Consider the following 21,631-nt stretch of genomic DNA (forward strand, 5'->3'; position numbering starts at 1 on the left):
AAGCACGCTGTTACAAGATCTTTCCTTTCTTTTCTACTTCTGTCACAGCTTTGATTTAGCCATGCTAAGTCTCTTTTTAGTTCGGATGGAGAGGTTTTCTTCGAGTCAGTCTCAAAAGCATTCCTCTGCCATCCAGGGTGACTTTTGGCTACTAAGAGCCTCAGGGCTTTTTCCTCCCTCGTTTTTTTTTCTTTCTGCCAGCTGACCGATGTGGCGGTGAAAACTGCGTGGGGGATATTAAAGGAAATGCATTGTCTGGCGTGGAAGATAACTTCTATCAGCTGTGTGAGGGATTTAAATGAAGGTAGGTTGTTAGCACTCCGCAGGCAGGCTCCGAGTGAAGGAAAGGGCTTCACTTCTCTGGGGAAGGAGAGGAGGGCTCCGGATCTGTTAGCAGGAATATTTGGGCTCCACAGCTTCAGAATCTAGCGTTTTTGGGCTTGTTTTTTGGACTCAGGTTTACTCACGGTTACTGGTGTAACAGCAGCTTTAAAAGTGGTTTCTGGTGCAGGTGATGGCTTTATAGGGAGATAGTGGTCCAGGAGCGAGAGCTTCACCTTCCTAGTTGGGCGTCGCCATCTTGCATGCAAATATCTTTTCTAGCAATATTAATTTTGAGATTAAAGCTCATTAAGAAGCAGGAAAGTGGCAACTTGTGGACTAGATCATTGCGTACATAGGGAGAAAATTATAGAATGGATGGAATTTTTTATTTTTATTTTCTTGTCATTCCTGTGTTATCTTACCATATTCCTAAAGTACACCAAGATTCTTTTTATTTTGATTTTTCTTAGTTTTTTAAATAAAGAATGGACTGTGTTCTGCAGGTGCTATCTATCCATCCCTATCTTTCTTTCTTTCTTTCCTTTCTTTCTTTCCTTTCTTTCTTTCTTTCTTTCTTTCTTTCTTTCTTTCTTTCTTTCTTTCTTTCTTTCTTTCTTTCTTTCTTTCTTTCTTTCTTTCTTTCTTTCTTTCTTTCTTTCTTTCTTTCTTTCTTTCTTTCTTTCTTTCTTTCTTTCTTTCTTTCTTTCTTTCTTTCTTTCTTTCTTTCTTTCTTTCTTTCTTTCTTTTATCTAGCTATCTAGCTATGTCTCTATCTATTTATCCATCCATATCTATCTCTATCTCTCTATCTATCTATCCATCTATCTATCCATCCATCTATCTATCTATCTATCTATCTATCTATCTATCTATCTATCTATCTATCTATCTATCTATCCATCCATCCATCCATCCATCTATCTATCTATCTATCTATCTATCTATCTATCTATCCTATCTACCTACCTACCTACCTACCTACCTACCTACCTACCTACCTACCGTGTTTCTCACAAAATAAGGCCAGGCCTTTTTTTTTTTTTTACACCCGAATAAATGGCTAGGCCGTCTTTTGGTGGGTGACTCCCCCACCTAGAGGGGCCCATATGCACGTACCTCTCCACGAGGCTGTTTCTATCGGCTGACAAAAGCTCCCCGAAGGCAGAGTCCCCAGCCGCTTTGGGGCGAGTCCTGGCTGCCCATGTCCCCTCGCCATTAGGCAGTGTCTTTCGGCGATGGAAGCTCCCCAAGGGCACTCACCAGCCACTTCGATCGGCCGGTAGAAGCGGTCTCGGGGCAAGCGCACACGCACACTCCCTCGCCGGGAGGCCGCTTCTATCAGCCGATCAAAGTGGCCAGTGACTGCCCTTGGGGAGCTTCCATCGCCCGAGAGACGCTGCCTAAAGGGAGGGGACATGGGCAGCCACGCCATCCCGAAGTGGCTGGGGACTCTGCCTTGGGGAGCTTCTATTGGCTGATGTTCTATCAGTAGATCAGGGTATTCTAGCCTAGGTTACCTGCAGGGCACTCCTAAAGGCAAGTTATCTCCCCTGCCACCCCCGCCCTTCCTCCCATTTCTCTTCACCTCATGTAGTTCTAACGAACGATGTGAGAAATGGTGGGGAACGCATAGGCCTAAATTTTGGGAGTGGGGCTTAATTTTACCTCATGCCTAGAAATCATGCTAGGCCTATTGGTGGAGGCCCTATTGTTGGAGAAACACGGTATCTATCTATCTATCTATCTATCTATCTATCACCTATCTATCTATCTATCTGTCTATCTATCTATCTATCTATCTATCTGAGCAACATTTCGATGAAGTCTCATTCATCATCTTCAGGCTTCATATATACATATATATCTGCTCCCAGCAGACACCGCACTCAGCTTGCATCTCTTTTAAACTCTCTTCCCAATGGGATGAGCCTGTGGTGCCGGTGCCTCGAATACCCCCTGCCACCTCTTAGCGTCCCCAAGGGGGCCATCAGAGGGGCACTGAGGCAGCAGGGGGGGCGTTCAAGGTACCGGCCCTGCAGGCTCACCCCATTGACTGTTGCACCACTCCAGAGCCGGTGCCTCGAATGTGGTCACGGCGGCTTTGCTCTAATTTCCCAATGTGCTGCCGTATTCGAGGCGCCGGTTTCGGGGTAGTGCAACAGTCAATGGGGTGAGCCTGCGGGGCCGGCACCTCAAACACCCCCTGCCATCTCTTAGTGGCAGGAGGATGCTGCAACGGCCATAAGGGTCATAAGTCACTTGGTTCAGTGCCGCTGTAGCTTCTCATGGTTGTAAGTCGAGGACTGCCTCTTTCATGAAACGATCGGTCCCTCTGGATCGAAACAAAAGCTCCCTTCCTCCACCTGAATGAATTCACCTCAAGAAAGGTGGGGAACCTCTCGCACCGTCTCCAAGATTTTAGGGCCTCCCCAGACGAGCGTTAAATCCCATCCTGAACTCTGGATCACTTTCACTTGCTTGGTCTTGCCCAGCTACCTGGGGCCTGAGACTGTGTGGCTCCAGGTGTTTCTCTGGATACACCTCAGGCTCCTTCGCCCTCTCGCTTTCTTCCCCTTCTCAGTTAAGGTGGCTGACATGCTGGAAAGCCAAACACGGTCCCTGGCAGGTTCATCTCAACGGAAAAGGACTTTTCCCACAACCAGTTTACCTCTAACACAGGAGAATTGTAGATCTTCTGAGAATGGGATGAAAAGAGAGAGTCTGCTTTGCAAGAGTGGAACCTCCCACTCCAACGTTGTCCTCTCTGTAGCCTGGTGACTTGTCTTGGGAACGGGAAGACTCCTCTGGCTGCCATTTTGAGAGGGTGCCCACAGCAGATCCCTCCCCAGATTCAAATGGGCCCCTAGCCTCAAAAGGTTGCCTCAATCGGGGTCTCCCTTTCCTCGCCTTCCTTCTGATGTGCGACTCACATGGAGCTTTGCTTTTTCTGTCTCCCAAGTGCAAAGAGCTGATGAGCCCAGTGAAGAAGTCCCTGAAGCATCTGGATGAGCCAGAAAAAAAGCCATTAGAGAGGAAGAGCAGCTGGAGCAAAGTCGGAGTTGCCTGCTCAAGGTAGGAGACCACATGGCTGAATGTTTGAAAATCCACCCTGAACAGGAAGTTCTTGAAGAATGGAGACGGTGATTTGCCTGCCCACCAATTCTGCAATCTCTCTCTCCTCTCCTCTCCCTCCTCTCTCCCTCCCTCCCTCCCTCTCTCTTGTCCAGATGTTGCAGTCAGATTTGCGAGTCAGGAGTCTTTTTGAGTTTGGAGGTCTAGGGGAAGAAGAGGCAGAACCTGGGGATGGAGTTAAAAGAGGAATCGCCTAGAATCTCTACATAGCCACAAGCAAACAGTCCAACTCCCCTTGAATACCTGCTGCAATGCCTCAAATGAGATGCCGTCTCCAATTGTTGAATTCCCCTATGTGGAAATATGTTGTTAAATATGAGTGTTAAAAACAAAATCCACATTTTAGTCCAAACCCCTAGAAAACCACAATACCGGCATTTGTAGTAGTCAAGAAAAGTAGCAGACTGGTCGTGCCATGCTTGCATCAAACTCTGCAGACTTTATCTTGGGAGTCTTCATCACTCAAGTTTGAAGTAAGACATTTTTGTGTAAGAGGGAACTTTTGGGCCCCAGAAGAAAGCATCTCTCCATCACTGCTTCTTTGGGGCATCTCTTTCCTCCGGCATGAAAAGTCTGGGCTTCTGGCCCAGCTCCTAAAAAAGAGAAAATTACAATAGCTGTTCACCTCCTTTCAGGAATCTATGGGTATTTGCTTCCAAGTTTACTGAATTTAACACCAAGAAAGTACATAAGTTGTACAAGATGACTAGCAAAAAGCAAGCCCGGGAACAGAAGGTAAGAACAGAGGTGTGTGTGTGTGTGTGTGTGTGTGTGTGTGGTGTGTGTGTGTTGTGTGGTAGAATGAAAGGGATACAAATATAAATAAAGAGAAGGAAGGAAAGGGAACATTTTGTGCAAAAGAAAACCTCAGGAACGAGAGGAATTCTGGTTGAGACTTTTAGGTGGGACTGTGCTCTTTCCTCTTTCTTTCTTTTTTCTTTCTTTCTTTCTTTCTTTCTTTCTTTCTTTCTTTCTTTCTTTCTTTCTTTCTTTCTTTCTTTCTTTCTTTCTTTCTTTCTTTCTTTCTTTCTTTCTTTCTTTCTTTCTTTTTTGCTCCTGGCTCTGCCATTGCTGTGTTAAGAGCCAGGCGTTGGGTTGTAGAAGAGAGGAGGAGAAATCCTATCTTTAGGAGAGGGAAGACTGTACATGCTCAGGGGACACAGGTTGGGGATCAAAGCCGTGGAGTCTTCTGGACACTCCTTGATGGGATTGGAATTCTCGGTGAGTCTCCAGCTCCTTTTGCTGGACTTGGCCCTTTATTAACCAATCAGAATAGAGCTGGAAGGGGCCTTGGAGGTCTTCTAGTCCAACCCCCTGCTCAAGCAGGAGACCCTATACTGGAGGTGGGATTCTACCGGTTCGGACCGGTTCTATAGAACTGGTTGTTATGATTCTGCACAGTTCGGAGAGCCGGCAAATCGTGCCCCTGGCTGGCCCCGCCCCTCCCAGTCAGTCTTTATTGCGCCTGCCCGACATCACTGACTGCGTCCTTCCCCACCCAGTCACTCCTGAAGGAATCTTTTCAGGTTCTTTTTCCCTTCCCGATGATCAGCTGTGCCGGGATCCCCCTCGCTGTCTTACTGCTTTGCCCAGGACGCTTCCCTGAGGCCCAGGAGGCAAAAGGGGGTGTGGGATGTGTATGTATGCTGCGCGCCCCGCCCTGTGCTCCGTTTTGTGCCTTCTTGGGCCCCAGGGAAGACTTCTGGGAGCAAAAACGCCCCCCAGGAGGCTTCCCTGAGGTCCAGGAGGCCCAAAAACAAGGGGGGTGCTGCAAAAAAGAAGAAGCCACGCCCACCCAGCCACACCCACAGAACTGGTTGTTAAAACAATTGAATCCCACCCCTGCCCTATACCATGTCAGACAAGTGGCTGTCCAATCCCCATTGATGGACTTACACCCTCTTCTTCTTCTTCAAGTTGCCTGCTGAATGCAACTGTGGGGGTCCCTGGGGTGCCAAAAGGGGCTGGCCTAGCAAACGTTGATGATGAAGACATTTTGGGCCACAAATGAAGAGGTGGGCGGTAGAAAGCCTGAAAGCTTTCACTTTTCTTTCTGTTTGTTTGTTTTCATCCTTTCCTCTAGAAGAGGCCCTCCAATATTCTCCAGTCATCTCTCTCCTCCCCAGCTCTGGTTAATAAGACCCAAATCATTGTTACTGTTGGCCTTTTGAGTTTTCTGACAATGTTTTCAGAAGAAGAAGGAAGAGGCAATGAGTGGCAAGAAACTCCTGGGCCCAGCCGAGATATTCCGAGATATTCCGATATCTCCTGTCTCCTCACCCTTCCCAGATGCATGGACACCCACAAGAGAACCACCCACAGCCAAAGAGAAGGCATTGCAGCCAAGCAGGTGAGTGGTTATCAGGCCCGGCCCAGATTGGACCTTCAGGAAAGAAAGACTCGTCTCCATTTGCAGTCGAGTTGCATCTAGTAAAAGGTATGCTTTCACTAAAGTCAAGTGGTCACAGCGAAAGCAAAGCTAGATCTGAGGATTCCTGCATAAACTTGGTAATCTTCCCTTTTTTCTCCCTGGTCATCTACAATCATGTCCACTGAAGGCCAATCATGCAGATAAGGAAGAAAAGTATTTATTTAAAAATATTTTAGGGAGGAAGCAGGGGAATCCCATCTCTTTGCTCACTCATGCCAGACCAACGCAACACTCTTGTATCATAACAAGCAAATATCTGCATCCAGTGGCTACACCATTACGTCTCCTTGCTGAATGGGTGTTGCCCACCATGAAACTGGGATGAAAAGGGCAGAGTTGGACCATGAAAATTAAGCAAATGAACTTGGATTGTTCTTGGTATAAACAAGTGATGGATTTTTCCAAGAAGTTCTAGCTTTGTGGTCTTTGGAGCCATCCAAGGAATAAGGTGGAAAGACAACAGGCAGCTGATAGAAAAAAAGCAAAAGGGCCTAGAATGGCAAAATGAGCATGTGTGAGATTTAGTATGTGTTAAACTTACTGCACATTCCAAAAAGATAAAATATGAGTGGACCGATGATCAGATTGATGTCCATGCTTGAAGCATAGAAAAACAAGGCTTTGTGTATATCTGGATGTCCTTCGGGTGTTGTGATGGTCAGATAGGGCTCACAGTTTAGGAGCAGACTGAGCTCACTTTCAAAGGTTCCCCTAAAACTTGCGTGTTGTCAATATACACAGCAAACACACCCACACAATATGTCCCCTTCCCAAGAATGGGGACAGACCCACCATGGTGCACTCAAAATAGAAAGGGATCAGGGTACATTTTAGGATGGGAGACTTCTCCTGTGGCCCCTGGACCTAAACCCAAGACAATGTTTCAGAGATTCCTTAGCTCAGGTGTTGTACAAAGAAAAACAGGGGCAGTCGGGCCTAAAGAAGGTGCATCCTGTAAAATGGCGTTTCCAGAACCTTCCATCTCCGCCTTCATTCCTCAAATGAAACAATGGCATTGTTTATGGAGCCTACCCATCTTCTGGGAAACGCACAGCCTAATTTTTTTGCATGAATTGCCGGTCAATTTGAGTGAGCTTCCTGACAATAATTGATTTAGGACTTGTTGGTTGTATCGGCCAAGATTCGGGAGGCTTTGAGTTCTAATCCTCCCTCAGGCAGGAAAACTTCCTGGGGGACTTTGAGCGGATCACCAGGAGACTTTTGAATTCCAGTCCCGCCTTAGTTCTTATTGAATTTGGGGTGGGAAATTTGGAAACATTTTCTCAGATTAATGTGAGATACTAAAATTGGAGATTCCTAGAGTGTGAGATGGCCGAGTGTCCAATGTTGTGGGTAGTGATGGAGGAAAGTGAAATTATGGGATAATCGCTGTGGTGGGGATCATTTTTTTTACTACTGGTTCTGTGGGCATGGCTTTGTGGGCGGGCTTTGTGGGCGTGGCAGTGGAAAGTTACTTCAAAAGCCCATTCCTACCTCTCCCGACTAACCTGCTTTCCAGCTCTGCTCTCTTGCTGCACAATCCAGCTGATCAGCTGGGACTCAGTGGGAGGCAGAGAAGAGATGGGGGCGAGGCCAGTCAGAGGCGGTATTTGCCAGTTCTCCGAACCACTCAAAATTTCCACTACCAGTTCTCCAGAACTGGTCAAAACCTACTGAATTCCACCTCTGGATAAACGCCTCTTCCATGTGGCACAAAGCCACAAGTCTCGGCCTTCTTCTACTGCTTGTGCAAGAACCAGAGGGATTTGTGTGAATCTTAGACTGACCTTCTTCTGATCCACCAGAGCTTTTCTTATCTCCTTAAAATGGAATTTGCAAAGGGATCCTATTCGCAGTTAGGAGCCTTTATGAGACATAAAAATTGATTCCCAATTGATCAGCAATCTCTGTGGTTGGAGAGCAGAGCAGCTTCCATGGGTGCCTCTTCCTAGAAACCTACAAGTCTCCCCAACTTATTCAGCCCCTTCTTGGACCTGGATGAACATTATGCAGCATTGGAGGTTTGTGACCTGGTCAATGATGCGGCTGCCTTGAGACAGGATCCCTGCAACCTCCTCCTGGGAAGAGTCCAAAGGTCCCCTTTCTCTGGACATCTTCTCCAGCCCTTCACAGACGAGACAGGCTTGGAGGAGGAGCAGAGAAATGCTTTAGGTACAAATTGTAGAGTGGAAAATTAAAGAGCCTGAAAACGGCTATTTTATTTCTCTGGTTGATGAAAGAAAAAAAAATATACAGTGGAAATTTCTTTACACACTTCATTTTTTTATTTCCTTTTTTTTTTTTTTTTTTTTTTGCTGTGAAGTACATACAATCCCAAACTGAAATCCCAGACAGCTGTTCTGCTGAATTCTTTCTGCAAAGGAGGTTTTATCAGGAAATCAAGAAAGACTCATATAAGAGGGATGAAGATTTCCCTCCTCAGCTGGGAGCCAGTCAAGCATGGCATTTCACATCATTCTGGCATTTTTAGGGAGAGGATCAGGCAACCAGGCTGGTGTTTGGTTCCCACAGCTTCCTCCTGACCTCTTTTCCTACACATTCTCTCACCACCCACCCACATGTTTAGCTGCTGTCAGTGGGAACAAGTGCGTCAATCATTTTTTATAAGGTATCATGTTCAGTAGCTGTTGCTGAACAGCTGAATTCCTCTGAATTTTACAGTGGTCTCTTTAGCAATATTTATTGAGATGGGAGGGAACTGCAAGAATTCCAGTCGTTCAACAATTCCCCATTTTGTAACATACAGATATCATTTTCTTTGACTCCTGCATACTATCAAAATGGAAATCAAATAAAAGAAACATGAACAATTCTTCCACTATCATAATGATGTTATATCTCATGTTTTTACATTTGTTCTGGCTGTGAGATGCTCCTTTGTGTTGAGGTCTGGCCTCAGAAGGATAATGTAGCACTTGGGGATGAAGATGCAGCCCAGCAGACCAGCACTGGAGGCCAGGATGGAGAAGACCTGCACAGCCACCATGTGTTTCCCTTTGGTGCTCAGGTAGGTGGGCACAAAAGTCACCCAGACACTGCAGAAGACCAGCATGCTGAAGGTGATCAACTTGGCTTCGTTGAAGGCCCCAGGCAGATTCCTGGCCAGGAAAGCCACCGTGAAGCAGACGGCAGCCAGGAAGCCCATGTAGCTGAGGGTGATGTAGAACATGACAACGGCCCCTTGGTTGCATTGCAGGATGATCTCTCCAGGCTGGGAGAGGAGGTCAGAGTCAGGGAAGGGGGAGAAACTCCCAGCCAGATGGAGCAGATGATAACTTGGACACCAGAAGAAGACAGGATGATGGAGTTGGCCAAGCTCTTCCCCAACCATCTCTTTGCTCGGTTTCCTGGTTTTGTGGCCAGGAAAGCCAGCACCACCATGATGGTTTTGGCCAAGAGAGAAGAAACGCAACTGAGAAGATGATGCTGAAAACCGTTTGTCGGAGAAGGCAGGTGGCTTTCCTTGGTTGACCAATGAAGAGAGAAGGAGACAAGAAGCAAAGCAGGAGGGAGACCAGGAGGATGTAGGAGAGGTCCCGGTTGTTGGCTTTGACAAGGGGAGTTTCTCGGTATTTAATGAAGACGATTAAAACAAGGCCTGTGGTTAGGAACAAGAATAGGGCAAAAGAAACCAGGATGATGCCCAGAAGTTCTTCATAAGACAGGAAGGTTATAACTTTGGGGATACATTGGACTCTTTTTTTATTTGGGAATTTATCATCCGGACATTTGGTGCATTTTTCTGTATCTGAGAAAAAAAAAACAACCCCATATTTCTTTGTCCTTTGCATTTCAAGATATATTGTACATTCTTTGGGAACAAGTGATTATCAGGAGCATTTTCTGGGATGGATTTCTTAATATCTCCAGAGACAAAAAATAAGTGTATCACTTTTTAAAAAAATATAGCTACAGTATATTTTTGATAGGCTATGAAATTGAGGGAAGCTTTGGACTTGAAAGATTTCCTTTGTAATGTTCAGAATATTGATAGGAACCTCCATTACTAAAGGAAAATAATGAATCAATTAATCTTTCTAGAGAAACTTACGTGCAAGATGGCAATTCTTGTCATACTTGCCTCAGAGGTGGCTGGCAGATCAAGTGACTGTTGCAAATAATTTGGAATGGCCATTGGAGCAGTGGTGATACGGGTGCAGACACATACAGGCATAACTATCCATGCCACCACATTGTGTATCTCGTACATCAGCAACACCTTTTCAGTGTTCCTCAAAGGGAACCCATGTAGACTGCATTGCAATCCTCCTTTCAGGAGGTGGACCTAAAACCAATTCCTCGTGTTTCAAGGAACTCAGGTGTTCCTAGAGAAGTAAATGTGGAAGGAAGGATACATCCAAGCTAAAAAGAAGAAATATTTTCTCTGGCAGTAGTAAAGCTTGCCCAATCTGCCACAGCCACCTCTCTCTATCCAGCCCTTCCTTCACAGTCTTTTTGCTCTTCTGTTTAGATAAGAAATGAGGGCATTTTGGAAATAAACCAGAAACCAATTCAGCTTCAAAGTGTTTTTTAATTCACACTTTCATGACAATGCTCTGATGGATCCAGTTCCACCAGGCCTCCCATTTTCCTCTGGTGTCACCCACCTTTCTGAGTGGAGAAGGTCCCCTCCGGACAAGGAACACAGTCGTAGCAGCAAACTGGCTCTCCTTCTCGAGCCCTCTTGACAAATCCAGGATGACAACTTTCCACACATTCAGATTGAGGAAAGGACTGAGCAGAAAAAAAATAAGATTGCCAAAGGAAATGTGTTAGGACTCCGTCCATGGAAAATGGAGGTAAAAATGGATATTAGACAAGATATTAGATATTAGCCTCTGGTCTTCACTTAAGTAAATACAAAATCTCTCACTATTTCCAAATGGTTGGAGATATAACTTCTGGAAGATTCTTCCTTTAGTTCCTCTCTTTTGCTTTTGGCATCTCACATTGCCAAAAAAAAAAAAAAAAGGACTTTATTAAATAGAAAAGTCTGGAGAGATGGAACCAGTGGTGGGATTGTACTGGTTCTGTCCAGTTCTATAGAACCGGTTGTTATGATTCTGCGCAGTTCGGAGAACCGGCAAATTGCACCACTGACTGGCCCCGCCCCTCTCTGCCTGCCCCTCCCCTCCGCTCCCAGTCAGTCCTTATCGTGCATGCGCGGCATCGCCTGCAGCCTGCTTTTGCCCACTCGCCAGGCCAGCCATTGCTGCATGCCTTCCGCTGTGGCCCTGCCTGATCTCCCTGGGTGAGTGAGGCTCTGCAAGCTCTGGGCCCAGTCACCTACCTGCCACTGCCGGTCACCTTTACCCCCCACCCCACTTGCCTTTTGCTGCCACCACCCGCCGCCCTCACCCCCAGCAGGTAAGGCCCAGTATCTGCGGTGAATCCAGGCGGGGGCGAGATGCAGACTGGTGGGGACCCGAGCTACATTTCGCTGTACTGGAAGACATGTGGAGAGGCTCGTGTTCTACTGCTGGGAGAGCAAGAGAGTCTTTCCCGGCATAGCTCCGGGCGGCAGAGAGAAACAGTATTCAAGTGGGCTGCTTCTCTGCCGCCCAGAGCCCCCCATTTCCCTATTGGAGAGGAAGTTGCAAACTTTTTGCTGTGCCGGAAAGACTCTCTTGCTTTCCCAGCAGCAGGAGAACATGAGCCTCTCACATGTCCTCCGGTCACAGTGAAATTTAGCTGGGATTCACCGCAGGTGCTGGGCCTTACCTGCTGGGGTTAGGGGTCCAGGTGGCAGCAGCAAAAGGCAAGTGGGGTGGGGGTAAAGGTGACCGGCAGCCCGGTCGCACCCATGTCGGCAACAGGTGTTGTCATTTTGAAGTTGAGGGAGAATTTGGGAAAGAGATGGAGAGTCCTGCAGTGGCTGGCACAGGAGCGCCATTGAGAAGCAGGGAAGTGGCCTTCTGGTGGTCCAACCTGGTGTTCAGGCTGGAGGCGAGCCACAGGAAGTCAGAGCACTGAGGGAAAGGGGAACTGCGGGGAGCTACCTCTCTAGTGCGAATTGGGACCATTTGGGGTAGTCCTAGGAATTGGGTGAGTCGAGCGCAGCTCCTTGCCTTCTTAGCTCAGGGAATGGCCTTTTCTGCAGGAGGAGGACTGCGGATGGGGAGGTCTACCTGAGTGACTCCTCCCGTGTCTTCACCAGATTATTTGGACACTTACAAGCAAGCACAGCTAAAGGCACTGCTGTCACATGTCAGCCCAGACCTCACGCTGCGGCTCCGTAAAGCCAACACCAAAGAAGTGGGCGATCAGGTGAACCTGTGGTGCAATGCTCACTCGGATCTCGGCCGCTCCAGGTCATCTGACCTCAAAGCCCTTTAGGAGCCGCCATCCCCAGGTTTCTACTCGCCTGTGCTTGGTCGCCTCCTCTTCACCTTGCTGAAGCGGCTGGCCCTGCCCCTCCCTCGCCTGGCCTAAGAAGGTGAGGGTGACGGCGGGGATAGTGAAGCGGCCGGGTCCCTATCTTCCTGATTCTCTCTCCCACTCTGTGTGTGTGTGTCTCCCTGAAAGCCGTGGCATGGCCAAGCCAGCAAGCTCTCCTTGGCGCTCTTCACTACTTCCTTCATTTCTTCTTTTTGGAATGCAGACTGGCTGAACAATGATCGCCAGGCCGCGGTGGAAGCATCCCCTTGGGCGACTCTCCTCCTCCTCCTCCTCCTCCTCCTCCTCCTCCTCCTCCTCCTCCTCCTCCTCCTCCTCCTCCTCCTCCTCCTCCTCCTCCTCCCTCCTCCTCCTCCTCCTCCTCCTCCTCCTCTCATAACCGGCCGTTGTGGCAGGGCTGGGAGGGTGCATGCGCACGGGGAGATGCTCCTCAAGCAAATGCCAAAGCACAGCAAAACCAAGTACGGGGCGGGTGGCTGCTCACTTGAGGAGCGAGCATCTCCCCACACAACTGCACCCTCCTGATCCATCCATAGCTGCCAGGTGCGAGAGGAGGAGGAAGAGGAGGAGGAGAGTCACCCGAATGGACGCTTCCACAGCAGTCTGGCAATCGTTGTTCAGCCAGTCTGGATTCGAAAAAGAAGAAATGAAAGAAGTAGCAAAGAGCGCCAAGGAGAGCTTCCTGGCTTGGCCATGCCGAGGCTTTCAGAGAGACACACACACATTCACATTCACAGATACACACACACACACACAGAGTGGGGGAGAGAGAGGGGAAGATAGGGACACGGCCACTTCGCTATCCCCCACCATCACCCTTACCTTCTCGCACTGCTCCATTTTGTGAACCACCTATGGTTGAGTATCTCCTTCAAACTGGTGAGAATCCCACAAGGGCTGGGGAATGTGTCACTAAGAGCTTCAGGTTTGTTTGCTCCTTGTGCCCAAACTAGCAAAGAACAAGGGAATTCTGTTGACCAGGGCCTGAATTCAGATGAATTTGAATCAAGATTGGGTGGAGGTTCTTTTGATCCCATTGGGAGAGAAGCTTCATCCTGCTTGGGGAAAAGTGTCCCCTGAAAGGGCCGGTTCATAGTTGGGGAGGTTCTTAAAGAGACCCAGACCTGGTCAGACTTATCCATGCCTCTCTTTACACACACACACACACACACACACACACACACACACACACAAAGGGGGAGGGGAAGACAGGGAAAGAGGCAGAATGAGAGAGAGATACAGAGAGATACAGAGAGGGGGAAAGAGAGAAAAAGAGAGGGAAAGAGTGAAATAGAGGGAATGAGAGAAGAGGAAGAGAGAGAGAAGAAAGAAGAGAGAAAGAGAAAGAAAAGAGAGAAAGGAAGCAAAAGGAAGAAAAGGGATAGACAAAGAAAGGGAGAGATGGAAGGAAGGGACAAAGAAAGAAAAAGAAAGGAAGAGATGGAGGGAGGATAAAGTGAATGAGATATATGGATGGATAGATAAATACATGGAAGGAGGGAGGAAGGGAGAGAGAAAAAAAGGAGAGGAAGGAAGCACACAAACCCTGGCTTCAGAAGACTCTTTGAAGCAGCACAGCAATCTAGGGCTGGGCTGCAAGGGATCTCGGAGGTCATCTAGTCCAACCCCCTGCTCCAGCAGGAGATCCTTACAGAATCAAAGAATAGCAGGATCAGAAGGCTGTGTGCACGTGTGTGTTTGTGTGTTTGTGTTTATGGTTGTCAAAACTCCAAAACCAGGTCAAGGAGCTCTGGGGAGATCAGTCATAAATTAGAACACTTGCTAAGCAACTGGCCATTAAGCGAGGACCAATTGTATTTGGTTTGCCAGTCACATGGCCACCTGGCCATGCCCATCTGGTCACGTGACCATCAAGCCACACCCACAAATTAAGCCACGCCCACAGAACCGGTTGTTACAAAATTTGAATCCCACCCCTGGATGGAACTGAGAAAAGATTTCAGCATTAAGTGATAACCAGCCGGTTCCTTCTCATGACCCCATTAACACGCATTTCTCCCCTCTTCTCACACCCTTAATTTTAAGGTGTGATATCAGAACAATCTTGATAATTTCAGGTGAACTGAAAGCCTTGGAGCTGCTTCCTAGGAGCAGAAGGCCCATTGCTCCATCCCAGGGAGGGTGAAAGGGAGGCATGGAGAGCTCTGGCCAGGTCCGGCCTCCTTAAGAGCCTCCCAGATTATGGAGCTGCCCCTTCAGGGGACACTTTTCCCCAAGCAGGACGAGAAGAAGCTTCTTTCCCCCAATGGGGCCAAAAGGACCTCCGTCCACTCACGATTCAATCCCATCCGATACGGTCCAAGCTTGGATTCAGGCCCCAGTCAGCAGAATTGCCGCCTTCGTTGCTCTTCTGGACACAAGGAGCAAACAACCAGAAGCTACTAGCGACACATTCCCCAGCCCTTGTGGGATTCTCACCCGTTCGATGGAGATCCTTAATTGTACGTGGTCCACAAAATGGAACAATACCGATGCCTCCCAAGCAGCCTAAAGGAAAAAATCCGGTTTCTACTGCCCAGATTCAATTCTCGGTGAAGGTCAACCACCTTTGGGGAATAGCATCAGCCCTCTTGAAATGGGACCTCAGGCTTTGAAAAATGGAGAGAAGACACCAAACTTTCTCCTACCTTGTTGAGCAACTTTAGCCGTGAAAGAACATCTTGGTTGATATAAAGTCTCTGTCTTACAAAATACGCCAGATGCTCTCTCCTGGGATCATCCCTGGGAAGAACCAAGAAGCCCAAAATGGCCACATCTGCTGCTACCTCTCCATTTGGGTCCATGTAGAGTTCAATGTGTGAAATATTGACAAACTCATTCTTCTCCAGGAAAGGATGGAACTAGAATGGGAACATGCAGCAATTTTAAAAGCAGAAAACTTTGTTTCTTATCCCAGACGCTTTTTCAATATTTAATCTTTCTTCTGTAGTTGTCTAATTTACAGACATGCTTCATTAGGAAAATGGGTGTTACCACTATCTTACAAGTGAAGGGAAAAAGTTCACAAAAATTTGTCGATCATATTTTGACAATATAGATTTTGACAAAATATAGTTGAACAACAGAAAAAAGGAGATTTATGAACTCCCTGAAAGCAACAGGTTGGTTATCAGAAACACGGATTTGTCAAGAAGAAAATTGTCAGGGTGATCCTCTCCCAGGAAGCCCAGACAGGAAACCTGAGCTAGGCCCACTTCGCTGTAATGCTGCACTGACAGGATTTGGGGAGCCAGAAAGTACAAATCTCCCACCGACCCTTTTTTTATGCAGCTGTAGGTGTCCTCCTCTTATCTGCTTCTTCCCCAGGCAGAATCTCTCCTCCACCCCCCAAAAGTCATTCCCTCCTATCACTGCCCTTTCTAAATGGGTTGTGGGAAAGGGGGGGATATAACTTATGTGCTCTATGCAAGTCATCCTCACATATTATTTCATTTCCTAAATACATTATGGAAATACTGCTGATATAACTTGATCTCAGGAAAGAGTAACAAACAATTTTGTGATGTGATCAGAAACCCAGTTAAGTGAGGGGTGGATGGTATGATAATTAAGTGGATAAAAACTGATTTAAAAATGGTACTCAAATAATCTTTAGTTTTTTTAATCTTTGTCATGAAAGTGGGAAGATACAACATTTTGTCGTTAAGTCATCAATTTTTCTATGTTGTCATTAATATAATAGGGTTGATAAATTGCTATTATACAAGATTTATAACAATTCTCAGGCAAATATACTTTTATGTTATTTAAACATTACCAACTTTCCAGAAAAATATTTATGATTTCCTCCTAGAAACAACTGTATGACTAAAAAGCAATAGAAAACTATCTGGGTTTTAGGATTTGATAAATTATAGTATCTCATATAAGAACATTAATGATGCACTGGATGAAGGATTGTGCCAAGCTTGATAAGTATGTAAGGGACCCAGTTTGGTCTACTGGTTAAGCCCCAAGTAGAAAGCAAGAGGATGTGAGTTCAAGTCCCGCCTTGGTCATGAAGCAGGCTGGGGATTTGGGGCCAGTCTCTCAGCCCAACTCAACTCACAGGGTTGTTGTTGTGGGGAAAATGAACACACAACTACTCATTGGTACTCAGCCCCCGTGGCTTCTGCAGGGAAGGGCTTTTAAGGATGGGGGATGAGTTAGTGCACTTAGTGAACTCAAACAAGGTCTCAAAGATCTGGAAATCCAACAAGATGGGGCTGCTCTTCCCAAGAATGTTTATTTGAGCAGCCTTTAGAGCAACGAGATATTTATATCGAATAACCCTGCCAAGAGTCCAAAGGGAATTAACCTCCGAGAGCTGCAACGGAGTTCCCAGAGCCGTTTCAGGGGGCCGATACAAAGAAAGAGCGCCTGAGCTGAGACTGGGCCCCTGAGGACAAGGGGCCACTCGAACTGCAGCTCACGCAGAGGTGGTATTCAACCGGTTCTCACCGGCTCGGATGAACCGGTGGTCACCCCTGGTAGGCCACACCCCTATACCGGGTCGCCCGCTTGTCCCAGTCGCTCTCCTAGCTTTCCCTACCACGTGGTGGCTGTGGCGCAGATCGGGCAGATGTCCCAGGGCTGTTGCACATGCGCACTGTGTGTGCAGCCGTGTGCTACTGATGCAGTGCGCATGTGGAGCAGCCCTGGGACATCTGCCTGCCTGCCCGCCCTCCCGGATCACGTTTTCTTCCTTCTCCTGTCGGATGCGCCTCTTCCAGTCCAGCCCTGCCCGGCCAGCCAGCAGGTGGGTGGGCGGATGTCCCGGGGCTTCTCGCCCCCCTTGTCGCGATATGCCTGCAGGAGCCCCTCAGGCCAGCTGAGCCGGGAGCCGCCATTCCCAGGCTTCTACACTCCCGTGCTTGGTCGACGCCTCTTCACCTTGCCTGAAGCGGCTGGCCCTGCCCCTCACCCTCCCCTCCCTCGCCTGGCCTGAGAAGGGAAGGGGGACGGTGGGGGATAGCGAAGAGGCCGGGTCCCTATCTTCCCCTCTCTCTCCCCCACTCTCTCTGTGTGTGTGTGTGTGTGAGAGAGAGAGAGAGAGAGAGAGAGGGGGGGGGAAGAGAAGAAAGAAAGAAAGAGCAAGAAAAGAAGAGGGAGAGAAAGAGAGAAAGAAAGAGAGGGAGAATGGAGAAAGTGAATGAGATATATGGATGGATAGATAAATACATGGAAGGAGGGAGGGAGGAGAGAGAAAAAAGGAGAGGAAGGAAGGACACAAACCCTGGCTTCAGAAGACTCTTTGAAGCAACACAACAATCTAGGGCTGGCATGCAACGAATCTCGGAGGACATCTAGTCCAACCCCCTGCTCCAGCAGGAGATCCTTACAGAATCAAAGAATAGCAGGGTTAGAAAGTCTTGTGTGTGTGTGTGTGTGTGTGTGTGTGTGTGTGTTTGTGTGTTTGTGTTTATGGTTGTCAAAACTCCAAAAACAGGACAAGTAGCTCTGGGGAGATCAGTCATAAATTAGAACACTTGCTAAGTAACCGGCCATTAAGCGAGGACCAATTGTATTTGGTTTGCCAGTCACATGGCCCCTGGCCAAGCCCACTCAGTCACATGGCCACCAAGCCACGCCCATCTGGTCACGTGACCACCAAGCCACGCCCACAAATTCAAGCCATGCCCACAGAACCAGTAGTAAAAAAATTTGAATCCCACCAGTGAGTTCACAGCCTGCTATGCGGCATCTCCTATCAGGACTCAGGGATTCACTTTGTGACGCCTCTCCTAATAAAATATCCGGGAAATACGGAACTCTTTTACGTGCAAGTGCAGTTATTAGATCAGTAGGAAGGAGTTTCTCTGAATGGGGCCAAATTCTGTTCTGCTGTAATGCAAAATTATGTATTTATTTATTTAGGACATTTATATTGCCACATATTCGCACATGACTCAGCATTAGGCAGACTAACTGCCCATTGACTGTCATTTATTTTTATTTTTCTCCATTATTATTATTATTATTTGTAATGCTGGTCTCTGACTGTACTAAAAGTGGACTGGATGAAGGAGGAAGCTGTGTTGGAGACATTTGCCATCTTGAGTTATGTGTAAATAAATACATGTTTATGAAAACAATCTCAAAATCGTACTTGACTGCAACCTGAAACTGAGTCTTGAGAGAAGACAAGGAGGAGATTATGGGAGCAGCTTCTCCAACTTAGAAAATCTCTCAGTTGGACAAGGGAGGATTCAACACTCTTCCAAGGACTGAAAGAGGTGTTGGGAGTAGTTAAAACCCTCCCTCTCCTAGGAAAATGAAATATTTTAGGATATACTAAAAAGGGAGAATATATTTCCCCTAAAAGAAAAGTAGAAACTCAGAGAGGCTGAAACTCCGCCCCCTCCCACCTTTGCTAATGGACCATTACTCTGGCCTAGGCCAGTTTATTTTACATAACAAAGATCTACTCCAGGTAAAGCTATATAGGAATTGCCCAAAGCCATCACCATCATCCAGCGAGGCTCAACCAAGCCTGGGACTCAGGACAGCCTACAGAGTTGCCCCTGCATGGCCCCATGGGAGCCTGACAACCAATCAGAATACAAGCTCAAATTCAAATCCCAACAGAGGGCATCAAACAGTTGCACTCTCAGCATCTCAGCCCTTCTTTCCTCAACCAAGGCATGTGCTCCTGTCCACCATTAAACCATCTTCCAAGCAGTCACCATGTTTCCAGCGTCTTTCTTCCCCACTTGGAACTGAACCCAGAAGGAGATTTCTTCCAACAGAGGCTAGACAGAAACTTCAGATCTGCTCCCTGTTATTCCGGAGCGTCAGACAGGAGCAATTAGATGGTGCAAATCTCTTGACCTTTTGCAGCACAAGAAGGTTGAGATGTTCCCCTCCTTCTCCTTTGGGTTCCTTCTCCAAAGGATCTCAGATTAATGGATCCCTATTGGGACCCCCCATACCTGCCACGGCTGCAGCCTCGGAGCCCCCAACCTCTTTTCTCCCTCCTTCCTTCCCCTCCTCGATCTGGAGGAATAAGCGGCATTCATGGCCTGGGCCAGAGTCTGAATGATACTGTAGCGATGACGGTCATTTATGATCCGTTTCCTGTTTCTTTTCTCCTGGGTCTCCAGTGGGGCTTTCTGGGTGCATCTTCTGCGGCCTTTGACAGAAAAGACGTGCTTGGAAAGGGAACAGCGAAAATAATGATCTTGAAACGGATCTTCCACAAAGAAATGGGGTTCAAAGGCAGCATCTGTTGGCCTTTTTTTTGACAGATAACCAAAATTCAAAATACTATGGATGTATTTGAGAGGTATGTGCTTCTTTATTGATACGCTGCAAAACTTGTGAGGATCCAGACTTTCCCTTCAATGGGTCCTGGCAAATGCATAAGTGCTTCATGGAAAGGAAAAATTCTGTTCCAGATGGAAATAAATTCTATGAAGTGGACAAAGACGTTGATTTGTCTCCACTTAGAGAGGGCCTCCCTGAGGGGTGCTGTTTGTCCAGTTGTTGTGAATCGTTGTGATATAACCACACAAATTCCATTCCTGACAAGCATCGGAGGGAAAGTCCTCATGAAATTATCTCCTTTTCTGTGTCTGAAGCAAAGAGGCCAATCAGGGTCCATCTGAAATGGAGGAGCAGCTGGACAATTGCTGGGTATTGGAATCCTTCTTTGGGGAGCATCTGGTGGAAAAAGGGAATCTCCTTTTATCACTCAGAGCCTCTGAAGGAATTCCAGCAGTGATCTGAAAAAGTAATGAAGAATGCTGTGTTATAATGTGGTCCAGATCAACTCCAAAATATTACTTATTGACAAACCCAATTTTGTTTTGATGAATATATAAGAATAGTTTGTTCCTTAGTCATGGTTTAAAATATTTAAGACAGAATATTAACAAGATTGTCTATAAAAATGGAACGCAAAATCATATTAAACAAAAAAAAACAAAAAAAATGCAATGTAAATTTCTGTGTCACCCATACAATTCCAACAATTAGATTCAAATTAGCAGATGTTAGATAAAATGTCTGGATCTAAGATATAGGGCTGTATTATATGCTATTTTTGAGTACTAAAACCTCTTTCTCAGCTTCTATATCCCAAATTCTTTGTGAAGCATTTTTTTCAGCTTCTTCTCTAGATTATAGTAAAAGAGACACAACTGCTAACAGAAATTGACAGTTGTACAATCCAATAAGTGTTTAATTGAAATTTTGTCTGTTTTGGGACTATATGTCTGTTTCATCACTTTAATTTTAACCCAATAATTATATACCCTGAATTTATACAAAGCAGAAATTGTGTAAATTAACAATTATCTATGAGGGCAGGAGCTGAACTCCTTTTATCCATCCCAAAGATACTCTTCTTGGTCTGAATATTTTTATACATAGACAGGACTATTGCCAACTTGATTCCAATTGGATAAGGCAGATATTATTGATATGTGAAAATGAACATGCTAATGGAGGACCTCAAAACCTGGATAGTTTTTCAATAGTAGAATATTCAGTAGAATATCCTCTAGGGACCTTATGGCTCTTCAGGCCTTTAATGGTCAATTTGAAGATGAACATAATAGACTAAAACATCGTTGATATGTTCCCTAATATTCTGAAAAGCTGCTCTTGAATTCTATGAAGATATTGGATCTGTTGTTCATCCCCACCCACCCCACTCACCTTACCAGATAGAGAAAAACACACAAACCTGTGGGACTTTGTAGGTGCCTACAAACATTGACATCTGGATGGAGATGTCCCTGGAAGCTGCATCAATCAGAGCAAGGAGGTTCTCCTTCCTCCCACAGCCATAGTTGGGGACATTGGATTCTCCAGTGGAAAGAATGTCCAGCAAGACATCTGAAGTGCGGAAAGTGCTCAAATAGTTGTCATGGATGTTGTAACCAAGTGTGAGATTGTGCAGGAGCTGGGAATTCTTGCTGACCATTTGAATAGCAAAAATTGACATTAGGGTATTTGTTAGAGCAGAACTCTTCCTATTGAAAAACAATATTCATGTTATTATATTCAATAGCAACAACAAATGTTTTTAAAATATATAATCCTTCACAAACCTACTAAGCCTTAGGCCAACATTGATTCAAATCGAATGATCAATTATGCAAATGAGAGAGGCAACTACAATTGTTTCAGTCACTACTTAAACAAAGGTCATTATTCAAGTGATGAACTCAGGAATGAACTGAGAAAGGAAAATCATCTGGATTTCATTCAGGTTTTTAAAAACTCCATCTTTGGATTTTACTCTCTTCCACAAAGTAAGGCAAAAAAGGGAAGCCATGGAAATCAAAATCATTCAGGAAATTAGACAGGTCCTGAGGTACA

General features: G+C 46.4%; 1 protein-coding gene and 1 long non-coding RNA gene across 8 annotated transcripts in view; one reads left to right on the forward strand and one right to left on the reverse strand.

Moving 5' to 3' along the window:
• Nucleotides 1–2,356: 2,356 nt before the first annotated feature.
• LOC148128600 (uncharacterized) lies at nt 2,357–5,788 on the forward strand. The gene is made up of 2 exons (XR_015746241.1): nt 2,357–3,396; nt 5,540–5,788. It is a non-coding gene; the product is annotated as an uncharacterized LOC148128600 (long non-coding RNA).
• Nucleotides 5,789–8,209: 2,421 nt separating this feature from the next.
• LOC148128601 (vomeronasal type-2 receptor 26-like) overlaps nt 8,210–21,631 on the reverse strand; it is a 14,851-nt gene continuing 1,429 nt past the window's right edge. For 3 of the 7 annotated variants that reach the window (XM_087948752.1, XM_087948751.1, XM_087948750.1), the window contains 5 exons: nt 20,994–21,282; nt 19,237–20,028; nt 14,953–15,165; nt 10,516–10,642; nt 8,210–9,656 (listed from right to left, as the gene is read on the reverse strand). In XM_087948752.1, the coding sequence (XP_087804878.1) occupies nt 9,139–9,656; nt 10,516–10,642; nt 14,953–15,165; nt 19,237–19,323 (945 nt within the window). In that variant the 5' untranslated portion in view covers nt 19,324–20,028; nt 20,994–21,282 and the 3' untranslated portion in view covers nt 8,210–9,138. Of the gene's footprint in view, nt 9,657–10,515; nt 10,643–14,952; nt 15,166–17,539; nt 20,029–20,993; nt 21,283–21,631 lie in introns of all 7 variants that reach the window. The other 4 variants (XM_087948754.1, XM_087948753.1, XR_015746243.1 and 1 more) reach the window with 3 other exon arrangements.

The sequence above is a fragment of the Notechis scutatus genome, unplaced genomic scaffold (genome assembly GCF_049901735.1).
Source record: "Notechis scutatus isolate UNSWTSFEM ecotype Mainland unplaced genomic scaffold, rNotScu1.2 NSCUSCF118, whole genome shotgun sequence".
Taxonomy (NCBI): domain Eukaryota; kingdom Metazoa; phylum Chordata; class Lepidosauria; order Squamata; family Elapidae; genus Notechis; species Notechis scutatus.